Here is a 17,114-nt window from a genome sequence, read left to right on the forward strand (position 1 = left end):
ATCAAATTCAAATTAGCTATTTTGTATTTGACATCTCCATTGGAGATGCTCTTAAGCATCTTTTCTTAGTCAATTTTGTAGGAACAAGTTCTATTCACTTTGATATCACATGGAATAGGTTTTGGCATCTCTCCCAGCCTTCAAATTAATGTAGGATTTGACTGCTCGGTTAGAGCAATTTAACTTTTAGTTTTTGTCATTTTATATCCACATGGCAATTTGACATATCGGTTATGCTCTTAGAATATATGCAAGAAAGGTTACCTATATACGAGTTAGACTTAAATACACATTAGTCTTGTAGGGTCTTTTTCATTCCAACAACTGCAAATAGGCATGGGCTGTTGTAAAGAGTAAATGGATGAAGTTTCCTCTGTGCCTAAGTTCGAGAATCAGGTCCCAAGAGTGCTTTGAAAAGTTCGTTGAGCTTTAGGAAACACTTTGGTTTCTTTCACCAACAAGACATACAACTATTTACATATCAGTATTATGGCTTGGCATGAGAAGCTTGTGGCATGGGAGTTAAGTCTCCATGAGTTTAGCAATAGAAAGAAAGAGATAGCTTGGATTTCTTATGGGAAACAGAGGTTCATGGCAAGGGGAGAGGGAAATATGAGAAGATTTGATGAGGGAAGAGAGGGAGAGGTGGGGATAAAAGGATGGGTGGCTTGAGAAGATTTTCCAGCAACTTGATGAATGCTTGGTCATGCTCTAGATGGTTTTTCGGAAGAGAAAAGAAGAAGATGAGAGAACAGGCTTGAAATTGAAGGTTCCAGCAGTGAGTGAGAATGCTTGCTCTCTTTGGATGTGTTGTTCTGTTGGGTAGGAGATGCCTCCTTTTATAGGCGCTGGAAGCTCCTTCTTTCTAGAAAACCCTAGCTAGTTCTCCCAAATTTTGCCAAGTCTTCTCCTCTATTTCCCTTTACTTCCATTGATTCAACCCTTTTGGTGAAAATCCCTTAATCCAGGCACACTGGGATGAGCATTTTGGGTTCCAAGGTTTTCCTGCAACTGACATCTGCACCCTGGCAACGCTCTCCCTCCATTTCCTTTCTTATTTTCTAGCACGAGCTGGTTGAGGAAAGAAATGGGTAAGGGTGCTGGTCTGAAGATTGTTTTACTTCTAGCAGCCCGCACACATGAGTTTCCTTTGGTTTTAACGATGGCTTGTCTTGGATTTGGCTATAGTAATATGCTAGAGGTTTTCTTGGGATATTTTCAAGATGCTGGGCCATTTCCTAAGGCCATGGGCCTCCTTTTCTCTCTCATGCTTACCCATATGTTTGGGATCAAGAAATGGGCTTGGGTTTTGGTGCTCCCAAGCAGCCCAAAACTTCAACTCCTTGAATCATCAATGGGCCTCGTGAACACTCGTAACCATCCATACCACAACCAGCCTAGCAAGCCCAAGTATTCTCGTAGCTTGGGCCTACTTAAGCTTGTAGCGTGGCTTGGTGGCAAAATAAAGGTTTTCCGCTTGGCGTTGTGTGTTATTTTGCTTATGCTCGAGCTTTGCCATATTGTAATGGGCTATAGCCTGGCCAAATGGAACTCGATGGGATAATAAGCGTTGGTTCATAGAGCCAGTACATTTTACGGGCTTGTTATGACCTTTCTGCATGACGGGTTGCATATTTTCTTGGCGTTGCATGTGGACCATAACTTGTGCACGCTTGCATGCGCACACAAAAACTTAGAACCCGTCTTATTTATGGACATATGACGGGGCCAACCTTGAATTTTTTGAGCCTCAACAAGTCTTATTTATGGACATATGACGGGGCCATAAAACATAAGGGCACAAAATTACATCTATTATGTAGGGAAGGGTTGTACTCATGAGTTAGCCAATGAATATAATTTCAAACTCAACCTTGTTTTTTGATAGGTAAAAACTAGCAATATTGATATTTACCTAAAGGAATACTGTTTTGGCCAACTGGGTCTAGCCCAGGGAAAAAAGGCTTTAACTTGTATACCAATGGTCTTAGAGCATCCACAATGGACTTCTTAAATCACATCCTTAGACAAATTTTAGGGAGGAATTGGAAAAATATAGCTCCAATCATGCTCCCTATCCACCTCCTAAAATATGGAGACTTATAAGAGCTCCTAAATCTGAGAAGAAAGAAAAGACTCCTAGTGACTCCCTATAATTTCATGCTTCTTTATTGTATGAGTATTTTAAACCTTTAATTAATGCTAACTATTTTTTATATTTTTTTTGTAGAGATGGACCAATTAAAGAAGAGTTATAACATTTATGACTCCCTAAATTAGAGAGTATGATTGGAGTTAAAAGTTTATAAAGAGCTCATAAAATAGATTTTATATATTTTTAGCTAAGTTTTAACTAAAAAATAGATAGCATGATTGTAGATGCTCTTACTCCTAGGTTCGAACCCTTATGACACCTTTGGAGTGTGTGAAACCTTCTTCCTCTTATAGTTTAAACTATCGCTTATATTTAAAAATAAAAAAATAAAAACTGTTTTGCATAGAAAAAATAAATCAAATTAAGAATCTAAAACCCATTCAATTAACAGTACACATATTTGTTTGATTTAAAATTCAACATGAAAGTAACTAGGAACCTTTTTTTTTTCTTTTCTTGACAATGATATACAACCCAAATTTTTTGTTTTGTTCTTGTGTTTTTTTAAGGGTTAATTTCAGTTTGGTACCCTGAAGTTGTACCCTTAAGGCATGTTTGTTCACGCACTTTCAATTTTAACAATGCAGTACCCTGGTATTGAAAATTTGTTGCAATATGGTTCTGTCGTTAAATTGATTGTTAAAAAATCTATTAAGTGCTAACGTGGCGCATGTGGGACAAACTTTTTGTTTAATTGAAATAAAATATTATTAAAAATCATAATTAAATTTAATAAATAATTATTCAGTATTAAAAAACTAAAAAAAGCCAACGAAAAAAAAACTTCATCGCACTCTTACTTTCTCTGGGCAAAAATATGTCGCTCAAACTCCATTGCCACTGTCTAGCTCCCCCACCACGTCCAAATCCACTGTTCTTTCTCTTTCTCACTCTCTCTCATTCACCAAGCCCACTGCCCAAATCCTCCCTCTCACGACACTGCCGAACTCCTCCACCATGCCCAGATCCGTTATGGCCATTACCCAAATCCACCATTCTGTCTTACACTGAGTTTGAAGCGGCTTTGGAAACAGATCGGGAGGGCTAGCCACCTCTAGCCAGCCGCTGCCATGCTCCTCACTCTCCTTGATGACCACCGCTGAACCATAAATCGGCCCCACTCTCACAGCCTTAGACTCGTGTCATATACCTCAGTTTTTCCAACAGAGAGAGAGAGAAAGTGATAGAGCGATAGTTTTTTTTTTTTTTTTTGGGCTAACATCAAAAGACTCCTTGCATATTTGGGTTCATTCTCAATATGGGCCCCCAGGTTTCAATTTCATCATTTTACACTCCTATAATTTTTAGATTTGACCAATTTAAACCTTCCGCTAAGTTGACTGTTTGATCAGACATTAAATGCTGACGTATCTATTGTGGAACTCAACCATTAACCAACCAGTCCCTAAACAAATTTATATAAAATGATAAAATAATATTTTTTTTATAAAAAAAAAAACCCAGCCCTACCTGCCCAACAAACCCAGCGCCCCTGTTCATCCCTCTCGTCCCACTCCAACCCATAGCCGCTAACCCCTTTTTTTTCCCTCTCTCTCTCTAGCGTTGGTTGGCTACAACGACGCTCTTCTCCTTTTCCACGAACCCGAAGATGATCTTCCTCATGCTCTCGAGATCAAAGAGCCTCTCGCCGTCATAGGTGAATGATAGCACCAGGAGGTCGTCGACGGTCACATGCTCTAATATAGCCGAGATCCGCTTCTCCAGCTTGGTCTTGCACTCGCTTGAGGCCTTGAGGAAGGTCGCAGATCTGAGAAGGCAGCAGATGAAGTTTATCAGCAGCACTGCTTTCTCGGATGACAAGAGAGAAACGATCGCTTCTAGAAGCTTGAGTTGTCGAATTTAGAGATCAGAGTCGTCCGAAACGGCCAAGTTCTCATCGGTACCGGAGTGGTCTTAGATGAGATCTCGGAGCCATTTCTCAGTGTACTTTATGATAGCGCTAGCTGCGATTAACGATTTCGCTCCACACAGCTTTATGTAGAACTGTAAGTAATGAGCTGATTTGCATAAGTATAAGCCTAAAACTATAATAGTGAATGCACTTAGTTTCTTAGAATGGCAGGTGTCAGGCTCCAAAATGTAAGGCTCATTTAAGCCACGTGTAGAGATCTTAGAATAGCTGAATGAATGGCTGAGATACAATATGATGCTTGTCTGTATCCAACTAAGGAAAATTGTCATGTAGTACACGCTGTGTGTGTTCATGTCAAGATAAGAAAAATATACTTTCTCTCTCTGGATTCTCAACGAGAGAGAAACAGAGCATTTCTTCAATCTGCATTTTTTTTCATTTCTTCTATTCTTCTCATTTCGTCTTGAGCATTTCATAACCCAGCAAGAATACAACAACACTAACATGGTATCAGAGCCTAGTTCGTTCTATTGAGTCTGGGCGTTCTAAATCTGTGCAATCGAGCTACATCAGAGCTCAATCGAAGTTCTGTGAAATTGCTGAAGTTCGTTGAAACCCAAAAATTAGCTTGTTCGTGGCTTACCTGAGATCAGAGATGGCTGGATCTGGAAGTTCAAAAGTAAGAACTCCAATCTTCTCCGGTGAGAACTATGAGTTCTAGAGAATCAAGATGGCAACCATATTCAAGTCATATGGGTTGTGGAATCTGGTTGAAAAGGAAATTCCAATCCCTAATTCGAAGAAGAAGAAGGCAACTGAGGAAGCTTCAGAAGATTACGATGATGAAAAATAGCAGACATCTTCATGAAGGATGCGAAGACTCTGGGCATCATTCAAAATGCTGTTTTTGACCAAATCTTCCCCCGTATTGCTAATGCTGACTCTGCTAAGATAGCATGGGAGCTGTTGTATGGAGAATATCACAGCGGTGACCACGTGAGATCGGTAAAACTCCAAAACCTCATACGTGAATTTGAATACACTAGAATGTGTGACAATGAATCCTTATCTGTTTATCTTACTCGGTTGAATGAGCTGATTAACCAAATGAAAACCTTTGGTGAGACTCTCTCTAATGAGAGGCTTGTCTAAAAGGTTTTGATCAGTCTGAGTAAGGTTTATAATCCTATATGTCTGGTGATTGAGAATACAAAAAGTCTAGAAACTGTAGAACTGCAGGAGGTTATTACAATATTGAAGAGTCAAGAACAACGTTTTGAGCTGCATAATGTTGATACAGCTGAGAAGGCATTTGCCTCATTCTCTGTAAGTCCAAAAGACTAGAACAAGGGTGGCACTCAGTCTGGTTCGTCTAAATTCCAGAAGAATTGGAATCCTTAAGGCAAGCCATGAGAATCAAAGTCCAAGTTTCAGCAGACTAGCTCTGCACAGGGTTCATCACCATCAGTGAATCAAGAAGGGGCAAAACCACAGTGCAAAGTGTGTTCTAAGTTCCATTTTGGTTTATGCAGGCATAAAGGAAAGCCTAAGTGTTACAATTGTGACAGATTTGGACATTGGGCTAGAGAATGCACTGCAAGTAAGAATGTGCAGAAGGCTAATTGTGCAAACCAAGTGGAAGTGACAGGAAATCTATTTTATGCCAATAGTACCATCTCTGGAGCAAGTGCTAATGGTGAATGGTATATAGACAGTGGTTGCAGCAGTCACATGACTGGAGATAAGAAGCTGCTAGTTGATATAAGAACAAATGTGATTGGCAAGGTACAAATGCCCACTAGAGAGCTTGTGGATATAGCTGGAATGGGAACTCTAGTGATTGACACTAGCAAAGGTAGAAAGCACATCAAAGAAGTGATGTACCTTCCTGGATTGAAGGAGAACTTGTTGAGTGTGGGACAGATGAATGAGCACGGTTACTATTTGCTATTTGGGGGCAAAATATGTAGCATCTTTGACAGTTCTTCATTAGACAGTCTTGTCATCAAAGTGGAGATGAAGAGGAATAGATGCTATCCTTTGGCACTATTACCTAATGATCATATTGCTTTGAAAGCAAGTGTATCACACTCTACTTGGACTTGGCACAAAAGGCTAGGCCATCTACATCTAAGAGGGATGAACCAACTTAAAGAAAAGGAAATGGTTCATGGACTTCCATACTTAGAAAAGGTTGATAAAGTCTACGAAGTGCGTCAACTTGGGAAGCAACATAGAGAGTGGTTTCCAAAGAATCAAGCATGGAGAGCAAGCAATCCCCTTGAGCTAATTCATGTTGATTTGTGTGGGCCTATGAAAAATGAATCTATAGCTGGTAACAAGTACTTCATGCTTCTTATAGATGATTGTACAAGAATGATTTGGGTATACTTTCTCAGATACAAGTCAGATGCATTGAACTATTTTCGAAAGTTCAAGTCCATGGTAGAATTGCAAAGTGGCTTCAAAGTGAAATGTTTGAGAAGTGACAGAGGGGGTGAATTCACATCTTGTGAGTTCAACAAGTTGTGTGAAGATGAAGGTATTCAAAGACAACTCTCTATGGCTTACACTCCACAATAAAATGGAGTGGTGGAGAGAAAGAATAGGACTGTGGTTGAAATAGCAAAAGCAATGCTTCATGAGAAAGGATTACCTAACTATTTGCGGGCAGAAGCTATACACACAGCTGTCTACATACTGAATAGATGTCCTACAAGAGCACTTGGAGAAATGACTCCATTTGAAGCATATAGTGGGAGAAAACCGGGGATTGCACACCTTAAAATCTTTGGTTGCTTGTGATATGTGCATATACCAAGTGAGGTGAGACAGAAGCTAGATGCAAAGAGTACCAAGGGGATATTTGTGGGTTTTGCAACCTGCGAAAAGGGTACGGAGTGTATGATCCAGTCACTAAAAAGCTCCTACTCTAAAGAGATGTTATGTTTGATGAAAATGCAGCTTGGAATTGGAAGGCAATGCCTGATAATCATGTATTTGTGTCAAGCCATGAAGAGCAATCCAAGGTACCTGAAGCTACATCACCAAAGACACCCCTTGAGAGTCATGATCACATTTAGTCACCAAGAGTACTATCTCCTCATGAACCATCAAATGGCATAAGTGGCAGCATGAGGAATTCTCAAGCCTTTGATCACACTCCACTAAAATGGAGAAACTTGGATGATGTTCTAGCATAATGCAATCTTTGCATCATGGAACCTGAGAAATTTGATGAAGCTTCCAAAGATGAATCATGGATGAAAGCTATGGAAGATAAACTGTCAATGATTGAGAAAAATGCAACATGGAAGCTAGTGGATAGACCAACTGACAAACCCATAATTGGAGTTAAATAGGTGTTCAAGACCAAGCTAAATCTTGATGGTTCAGTACAGAAGAACAAGGCAAGACTAGTAGCCAAGGGTTATGCTCAGAAACCAGGTGTTGACTATAATGAGACTTTTGCACCAGTGGCTAGACTTGATACAATTCGAACACTAGTTGCATTGGCAGCACAAAAGAGTTGGAAATTGTATCATGCTGGATGTTAAATCTGCTTTCCTAAATGGTGTGTTAGAAGAGGAGGTTTATGTAGACTAGCCGGATGGTTTTGTGGTCAAGGGGAGTGAAGACAAAGTGTACAAGCTTCATAAAGCTCTGTATGGCTTAAAACAAGCACCAAGGGCATGGTATGGTGAAATTGACACCTATTTTGCTCAATATGGATTTGCAAAGAGTCAAAGTGAGGCCACTCTTTATACCAAAACCAGAGGAGAAGCAGAAATCCTAATCTTGTCTATATATGTGGATGATATTGTGTATACAGGGAATAGTCAACCAATGTTGGAGGAGTTCAAGAGATATATGATGGTAAAGTATGAAATGACAGACTTAGGGCTCCTACATCACTTTCTAGGAATGGGAGTTATCCAAACTCACACAAGTATTTTTATTCATCAAAGAAAGTATGCTGTATCTTTGTTGAGTAAATTTGGCTTGAGTGACTGTAAACCTGTTTCTATACCCTTAGTTACAACTGAAAAGCTAAGCAAAGATAATGGTAGTGGTCCAGCAAATGAAGAGCAATATAGGAAGATTGTGGGAAGTCTGTTGTATCTCACAGCCACAAGACCCGATGTGATGTATGCTGCTGGCCTACTTGCAAGGTTTATGCATTGCCCTACTAATAAGCATTATGGAACTGCAAAAAGAGTTCTCAGGTATGTCAAAGGAACACTTCACTACGGTTTGGAGTATGTGAAAGGAAGAAATGCAATCTTAATTGGTTACTGTGATAGTGACTGGGGTGGCTCAGTTGATGACAGCAAAAGCACCTCAGGATATGCCATTTCTTTTGGCAGTGGAATCTTTGCTTAGGCCTCAGTTAAACAAAACTGTGTTGCTCTCTCTACTGCGTAGGCAGAATATGTCAGTGCATCAGAGGCAACTGCACAGGCAATTTGGCTCAGGTTTGTGTTGGAAGACTTTGACGAATTTCAAGCTGAGGCTACTCCACTTCAATGTGATAATACTGCTGCAATTGCCATCATAAAGAATCCTGTGTTTCACCAGAAAACTAAGCATATTGATTGAAGGTATCACTTCATCAAGGATGCTCTGCAAGAAGAAATCATCGACTTGGTTTACTGTCCTACAAATGAGCAACTAGCAGACATCTTCACAAAGGCATTGGCTAAGGATTGATTCTGCTACCTCAGAGATAAGCTAAGAGTGAAATCAGCTCAAAACTTAAAGGGGAGTGTAGAACTGTAAGTAATGAGCTGATTTGCATAAGTATAAGCTTAAAACTATAATAGTGAATGCACTTGGTCTCTTAGAATGGCAGGTGTAAGGCTCCAAAATGTAAGGCTTATTTAAGCCACATGTAGAGATCTTAGAATAGCTGAATGAATGGCTGAGATACAATATGATGCTTGTGTGTATCAAGCTAAGGAAAACTGTCATGTAGTACACGCTGTGTGTGTTCATGTCAAGATAAGAAAAATATACTCTCTCTGGATTCTCAATGAGAGAGAAACAGAGCATTTCTTCAATCTGCATTTTTTTTCTTTTTCATTTATTCTATTCTTCTCATTTCGTCTTGAGCATTTCATAACCCAGCAAGAATACAAAAACCGAAGAATTCAATGTCCAAAATCACTAGAGAACTGGGTTAGGTTTTTGGCAGGGGAAAGGTTTTTTTAAGCTTTATATATATATATATAAATTATGTTATTTTATCCTTTTATATAATTGTTTTTAGGAACTAGTTTGTTAGTGGATGAGTTCCACAATAGATACGTCAGCATTTAACGTCGGACCAAACGGTCAACTTAACAGAATGTTTAAATTGGTCAAATTTGAAAATTATGGGGTTTAATACTATGAAATTGAAACACAGGAGTCCATATTGAGAATAATCCCAAACTTTAAGTGACAGGACCCGACCCAAATTCCCTTTTGGAATCCGAGCCGAACCCTGTTCGTGATCGACACCTGGCGAGTGCTGAGCACAAATGACCTGGTTGCCCTTCTGGTTACAAACTTACTTTCATTTTAGCCTTGACTTCTACAGAAAATTCAGTAGAGTCTCCCCTGTAATTTGTTCAATCCTCAAAATTACAAATGTCAAGACAAGCATATATACATAACCCAACTTCCAGCATGCGTATTTATATACAATCAACAGTAAAGTTTAAGCCCATGGACAATATCAGAGCATCTATAAAGATTAATTTACAAGAAGAGCATTTGGAAGGTCTAGGACCCTACACTAAGCTAACGAGATGCAGGAAGCGGCAACTGCCCTGTGGTGGCTTTCAGATGCACGTCTACGGCCTGGGGGTGCAAAACATTTAAAAGGTGAGTAGACCCAAAAACAAAGCTTTAAGAAAAATAGCGTAAGAACTAACCCCACTGTAAAAACAGTTATACAAAACTAATTCATTCTTTTAATCATAAACATACTGAAATCAATGCACTCATATTAGGATTGAGTCATATATATATATATATATATATTTAAACTCTTAAAAGCACTGAAATCAGTTTAAAACTACCACCTAGGTGTACCCCTTAAATTCTGTCAATTCCTGATATCCGTCAATTCCCCTGGCAGGTCTCAGTGACACAAAGTCAACCTGAGCCGCAAACTGGCAGGATTCAAGGGACCGTAGTCATCCTGATCCGCATTCCTGGCTCTCACTGTCCGGGCGTCCCCAAAACTCGTGAGGCAAATGTTAAGCGTGCTGATAAAACTGAAGGCAAACTGAATGTCCGTGGACATCGTCATATCTGAAGGCAACCTGTCTCTATAACTGGGTACCTAAGGTGGCTTAAAAAATCTAAAATTTCTAAAAGTTCTGATGAATAACTGAATTTTTGTTAAATCTAGAACTCTGCTGCCATTTTATCTGATATATATCTTAATCTTTACTTTCCATATCTTTTTAGCATTTTTGACTAGGCAGCATATAAATAAAGATATTTAACTTCAACAAATCATGCTAGGAAAACCATAATAATAAAAAAACTTATTAAAGATCAAATAATGAAATTCATTTGCATAAAATCATTTATAAAAGAAAAGTCCACTAACAGCTAGTCCGAGCTCGCTGAACTTTTTGGAGGTCCCTCCTGCGGGTCAACTGGTGCCCGGGTGCCTGATTCAATTATCACAATAATATATATATATATATTAATAAAACTGCTTGATATAAATATTTAAATAAAACTCTGACCCCCGGCTCCTAGACGTGCATGCATCCACTTAAAGTTACTCCTAAGCCCACATTAACGTTCCTTTAAAACTAGGACACAAGTCCCAAGAGTCTGGTCTCAAACGGACGAACAAAGGTTCGAACCCATTGAACCCGAAAATCACACAAGATGCGAAATCCGTTCAGGGTTCATACGTTATCTAAATTAAGATCCGCGAATTCCTAATCTCTCGTGACAACATGATGATCATTTTAGGATTGAGTGTGGTCCCCACCAAACTGCCCGCACACCGCCACACGCGCCTGCAGCGCGTGGGTGGCTTGAGAAATTCCTAGCGGCCAGAAAAACTCCAAACCGCCGGTCCAAACTCCTAACTTAGGTAAAACACCTATTTTGGAACCACTTTTGTTCTTGGACCTACCCTAAAAAGTCTACGGAAATGGCTAGAATCAGAGCCGAAAACGGCCAAACTTCCATCGCTTACTTGACTTTCAAAACGCAGCAACCTCTCAAATATAACACCACAAGCAGCAAGAACAGCTCGAGAGGTTCAAAATCTATACCTGGATCGTCAGAAATGGTGGTCGGACGACTACGAACGAAGCCGGCGAATTTTCTGTCAAAATCGGCGCGATTTCGAGCTTTTTCCGACAGAATCCAGCGGTTTCAGGGGCAGGGCTGGTCGGAAAAGGAAGAGGGAGCGACGGTGGTTCGATCGATTCCAACCTCGTGGCCGGTGGTGGTCTGTGGCAGCGATGGTGGCTCTTGGAAGCCATGGCTGGGAAGAAAAAAAAACAAGGGGAAGGGGCTGCTTGCGGCAGAGAGAAGAGTGAGGGAGGAGAGAGAGAGAGTCAGTTTTTTTTATAAAAAAAAATCCTGATTTCAAAAATTATCATTTTGCCCTTCTAAGTATTTTGACTGTATTTTCTTCGTTACAACTTCTATTCGAGTCCACTCCGTGTCTACGGACTCGTTTCGTCGCACTCTACGCAACTATGCAAGTGGAATAGTCAAATTCTTTCTCGGTCAAAAATTCAACTTTTCCTTTACTAGAATTTTCTAAGGGCAAAAGTGTCATTTCCTCTTAATAGTTTAATAGTTAACTATTAATTAAGGTTTGGGTTATTACATTAAGGGGGTCTTTTGATGTTACCCCCCTTTTTTTTTTGGCTTTTTTGGTTTTCTAATATTTAATCATTATTTATTAAATTTAATTATAGTTCTTTAATAATATGTTATTTCAATTAAACAAAAAAGTGGGTCCCACATGCACCACGTCAGCACTGAACAAATTTTTTAACGGTCAATTTAATGACATAATCACATTGCAACAAATTTTCAATACTAGGATACTGCATTGTTAAAATTGAAAGTCCATGAACAAACATATCTTAAGAGTACAACTTCAGAGTACCAAACTAAAATTAACCTTTTTCTTAAGTAATGATATGTTGCTCATTTTTTTTCTTTTTTCTCAGTTTGGAAACTCTATTTCTTATTAAATATCGATAATATTACTAATATATCTAGACTGGAAAATTTACATAAATTGGAAAAGCATGTTTACACAATTATCTAATTCCATCCATCATAGGGAATTATTCATTAGATTATGATAGTAGGCCATTGACCAAACAAACATGATTTTCCCGGCTTAGTTGCACATCGATTATGTTAGGACAAATTCTATTTTCATATTAATATTTTAGGTGGGTGTCCTCAATAGTGGGGAGAAGCAATAAAATTTCCTCTTTACTCAAAGTTCTTTGCTGAATTCCTGTCCAAAATCATATGTGCAAGGACTATCATCATTGACTATCCCCACTTTTTCTTTTCTTTTTGTGCTTCTATTTTAATTTATTTTCTTAAAGGGCTTTTTGTGCTTTTAAATATTTTTTTAAAAAATACAAACGATAGTCTAAAGTGATATGAGAATTCAAACATGAGACCACTAATATGAAAGTTAAGGTCCTTTTTTACTGAACTAGACCAGTTGGATTTTGTGCTTTTATTAAGTTGATGAAAGAGTAGATGGTTTCTGATTTTTTGTAATTAAGTACTTTTATCCGTAGCTGGCCATTACAAAGTCAATACAATATATGCCACAATCTCTTCTATTCTTTGAGCTCTCATTATATATAGGCATATGACTCTGCTCAGAATCAGGTCAGAAAACACACAACTGAAACCTTGCCATGAACCCACTTATATCTTTACTTCAATGCCTTCTAATTGCAATTTCTCTATTTATCACACCCCCAGTTTCTGCTTCACCCTTAAACATCCCAAGGCTGAGTCCAACTGGAGGAACATTTGAACATGGAAATTATTTTGCAGACGGCCAACCCAAAGCTTTGTCTAACTTTGATCCAAACGATTTTGAAACCTTTTATTACAAACAAACACTTGACCATTTCAACTTTAGGCCTGATAGCTTCTCCACTTTTCAACAAAGATATTTGATCAATTCCAAGTATTGGGGCGGCTCCAATGTTAGTGCACCAATATTGGCTTACTTGGGCGCAGAAGATGCAGTTGATAATTCTCTTTCTAGTATTGGATTTCTCAGTGAAAACGCCAATCAGTTACAAGCTCTCCAGATATTTATAGAGGTATGTATATGGAAAGAAATTTGTGTCGACGTATAGGGCTACTTGTGTGTAGTAAATTGTTCTCTTGCCAGATCAATCAAAGTATTAATCTGAACTGTTGATCAAGTGAGTTCTTATATGCTACTTTCTCTGAGACTTTTATTTTTCTCCTTAATTAGCACCGGTACTATGGGAAGTCCATCCCATTCCGATCAAGGGAGGAAGCATTTCAGAATGCAAGCACTCTTGGGTACTTCAACTCAGCCCAGGCAATAGCAGATTATGCAGAGATCCTCATACATGTAAAGAAACAACTCCACGCCGAACATTCTCCGGTGATTGTTATCGGTGGATCATATGGTGGAAGTAGGTGTCTGCTAATTAGTAATTAATAAGTTTAAGTAATATTGTGACCATGTTTTTAGCTCTCCCTTTTGATTTTCTATTTTTCTTTTTATACAGTGCTTGCTTCTTGGTTTCGGCTAAAATATCCCCATGTCGCTCTAGGAGCTCTAGCCTCATCAGCTCCAATCCTTTACTTTGATAACATTATCCCACCAGAAAAGGGATATTATTCCATTGTTACAAAGGATTTTCGAGTAATTTCTTTTTCTTTGTCTACTTTTTTTCTTAACATCAATATATATTATGTAAATTAATTAGTATTTTTAGTAAAGAAAAACTTTTAATATTTATGATTTAAGGGCATGCATGCGTGTGCAGGAAGTCAGTGAGACTTGCTACCAAACGATTAAAAAATCGTGGTCTGAAATTGATGAGATTGCTTCTCAGCCTGAAGGCCTCTCAATTCTTAGCAGAAAGTTTCAGACTTGCAGGTAGGTTGTCGGTAGCCTTGAAATTTCATGTTATAGGATTTACATAATAACCTCAAAAGCTAAGCTAAGTAGATGGATATTCTGATGATTCTCTTATTTATTTATTTTTCTGTGTTCTTGGCATTTACATAATTCTATTGATTTTGTTATTATTCTTTTGTTTTCTTCTCATTTAAATGTTGGGATATCCGTGACAATTTAATTCTAATGATTAATCTGTCATTACTCTCTTTTGTTCTTGTTATTAACATAACGGGAGTTAATTCTGATGATTAATTGTCGTGACTCAATATAAGAGTTGACCATACTTTCAAGAAGCACTACAGTAAATCAGCGAATTCTAATGATTTATCTGCCGTTCCTCTTTTGTTTACATTTTGGGATATTTACATAACGATAGTTAATTCTAATTACTAATTTGTCATTATCCTTTTGTTTTCTTGTCATATTTACATGGTGGGATATTTGCATAAATAAAAACAAAAGTTTTCTTGTTTTCTTGTTTTTCAGTCAGTTGTTGACGTCGTCTGTGCTGGAGAACTACTTGATGTTAATGTATACTGGGGCCGCTCAATACAATCGCCCACCAAGATATCCAGTTACTGTTGTCTGTGGTGGCATTGATGGAGCTTCTCATGGAAATGATACTTTAAGCAAAATATTTGCTGGTGTTGTTGCGTACAGAGGAAACAAGTCATGCTATGTTAACGAACCCAAAAATAAATCTGAAACAGATGTAGGGTGGGGATGGCAGGTAAATATCAATTTATTAATGTAATTATCTTGTTATATTTTCTTAATTGATCAATTAGAACTAACATAATAAGGAGTAATAACAATGATCACATTACAAGACCAAAACTTATAGTTCAAATTTAAGTTCGACTCCAGATAACTATTTGGTAAATTTGATCACCTAGCTAGATTTTTTTTATATTAAGGAGAGGAAATTTGAACTTGAGATTTTTTTTAAGATCGGAAAGATGAATACCACTAGAACAAAACTAGTTAGGAACTAGATTTTGATATATGTGCATTTCTCTTTCAAATGTTGAAAGATATCTCAAAGTTCGAATCCTCATTCTTCAATTATTATCTTTCTTTCTAAGGTTGCACATGTGCCACGTTACGTAGTCGGCGTATGCCGAACTTTGTGCAAGCCCACCCAAATACATGTGGTGCATGTTGTGGAGGATAAATATTCTTGATGCCGATTGTTACTTTGATAAATGAAAAATATCTAGCTTTATAATGAGGTCCGCATTTATTAACATGCACGCATGCTAGGTTGCTTTCAAAAAAAAATCTGGCTAAGTAATCATTCAAAGAGTTGCCTTTCACGATTCAGAAGAAATACTGACTTTTCTATATATAACATACACAATTAAGATGGCATGAGATTCGAATCTGAGACCTATAATTTACAAATGAAGATCTTTTTTTACTAGACTAAACCCCGTGATAACAAATAAGTATCTCTTCATTAGATCACATTATTGGTAAATTCATTGCCCACTTTGTTATATTGCCAAAATATTATTGTCAATTATGAGTGCTTAGATTTTAATTGACGTTGACCTATTTAGACATGTAGTGACATGGTGATACCCATAGGCATCAGCAACGACAGCATGTTTCCAGCTAACGAATTCGATCTAAATGACTACATCGAAACGTGCAAGGCACAGTATGGCGTCCCTCCTCGTCCTCATTGGGCCACTACTTACTTTGGAGGCCATGTATGTATCAAAAATCCTCAGACCTTCATTTCAGTATGTAGTTTTTAATGCTAACAAATTTTATTCCGAACAGGATATAAAACTGGCTCTCTCCGGGTTTGCTAGCAACATCATTTTCTCCAATGGGCTAAGAGACCCTTACAGCAGTGGAGGGTAAGCATAAAAATGACTACACAAACCAAATTCAAATTGTTATTATTTTGATAAACGACATATTTCAAGTTTATTCCACCAAGTTTAACAGTTTGTAATATTTCTTATCACACAGGGTGTTGGAGAACATATCAGACACGGTCGTTGCAGTTCATACAAAAAATGGTACATAATGAGACACTTCAAATAAGTTATATTTGAGAAATTTTTTGATACGGCAGGCCGTATATATTTGAGATTTTTTGATAGGACTGACCTTCAACTGAAGGGGACTGTATATGTGAAATTAATTAAATTTATTTTACAGGGTCTCATTGCTTGGATATAGTTGGTGCAAATACTACTGATCCAGACTGGTTGGTGAATCAGCGGAAAGTTGAGGTGAAGATTATTAAAGGATGGTTGGACAAGTATTATGCCGAGCTGCGGGCATATTCAAATAATAAATCGATACCACTTCAAACAATTAAAACCGAGGAAGGAATACGTTAGGGCAATCCAGGTTACAAGTTTTTCTGTGTCATCCCGAAAAACTCCTTAGTTTCTCTAATATCAATGACATCCCAATTCTATTGTTTAGAACGTATTAAATCAAATTTTCGGCTTGAATGTGACTGTTCTTATAGTATGGTTTTGTTTTTTAATAATAAAAAATCTTTTTTTTCCCCTCAATTATGAAGATTTTGCGTTGAAATCGATTTAGGTATGAAGATTTTGCGTTGAAATCTTCGAAAACTTTCAGTGGAAACAACGCCCAGATTCAAGATCGAACCTGGCTCAATGATACCATGTTGAACTCTTAGATTCTTATTTGGATTTTCTAGGAGAAAAGAGAAGAAGAAAGAAGGAGACTGCCAAAATTCTTCTCTGCAAAAACTGAATATGTTGGAGCAATATGAGCTCAGCTATATTCATCTATATGTCAAAATGATTTATATAAGGATTAGTACAAAAATGATCTGCCAATGTGTGTATGACACTTGGCTCTTCCTATGGGCATCTCAGCCGCAAAATTCCTAAGCTGTTACTTAGTCACAACCA

At 37.9% G+C, this 17,114-nt stretch overlaps 2 protein-coding genes across 2 annotated transcripts; one reads left to right on the forward strand and one right to left on the reverse strand.

The window, feature by feature from the left end:
* Positions 9,641 to 11,691, reverse strand: LOC109949521. The gene is made up of 3 exons (XM_020565322.1): positions 11,318 to 11,691; positions 10,633 to 10,696; positions 9,641 to 9,872 (listed from the first exon to the last, which is right to left on the reverse strand). The coding sequence occupies exons 1-3, from the start codon at positions 11,528 to 11,530 to the stop codon at positions 9,808 to 9,810; spliced, it is 342 nt and encodes a 113-aa protein (XP_020420911.1). The 5' UTR covers positions 11,531 to 11,691; the 3' UTR covers positions 9,641 to 9,807.
* LOC18775595 (lysosomal Pro-X carboxypeptidase) lies at positions 12,839 to 16,745 on the forward strand. Its single transcript, XM_007208618.2, has 9 exons — positions 12,839 to 13,366; positions 13,525 to 13,711; positions 13,808 to 13,944; positions 14,069 to 14,181; positions 14,692 to 14,935; positions 15,768 to 15,920; positions 15,994 to 16,073; positions 16,189 to 16,238; positions 16,381 to 16,745. Exons 1-9 carry the CDS (start codon positions 12,950 to 12,952, stop codon positions 16,563 to 16,565), a joined length of 1,566 nt encoding a protein of 521 aa, XP_007208680.1. The 5' UTR covers positions 12,839 to 12,949; the 3' UTR covers positions 16,566 to 16,745.

This window comes from Prunus persica, chromosome G6 (assembly GCF_000346465.2).
Source record: "Prunus persica cultivar Lovell chromosome G6, Prunus_persica_NCBIv2, whole genome shotgun sequence".
Classification (NCBI taxonomy): domain Eukaryota; kingdom Viridiplantae; phylum Streptophyta; class Magnoliopsida; order Rosales; family Rosaceae; genus Prunus; species Prunus persica.

Excerpts from the sequence above, each read along its gene's own strand:
- LOC18775595 (XM_007208618.2), top strand. The coding sequence starts at position 12,950 with ATGAACCCACTTATATCTTTACTTCAATGCCTTCTAATTGCAATTTCT. Across the intron at positions 14,936-15,767 it reads ATGTAGGGTGGGGATGGCAG|ACATGTAGTGACATGGTGAT; the intron begins GTAAATATCAAT and ends TGACCTATTTAG. Across the intron at positions 15,921-15,993 it reads CTACTTACTTTGGAGGCCAT|GATATAAAACTGGCTCTCTC; the intron begins GTATGTATCAAA and ends TATTCCGAACAG.
- LOC109949521 (XM_020565322.1), bottom strand. The coding sequence starts at position 11,530 with ATGGCTTCCAAGAGCCACCATCGCTGCCACAGACCACCACCGGCCACG. Across the intron at positions 10,697-11,317 it reads CACCATTTCTGACGATCCAG|GCACCCGGGCACCAGTTGAC; the intron begins GTATAGATTTTG and ends TAATTGAATCAG. Across the intron at positions 9,873-10,632 it reads TCAGCGAGCTCGGACTAGCT|GCCGTAGACGTGCATCTGAA; the intron begins GTTAGTGGACTT and ends TTGCACCCCCAG.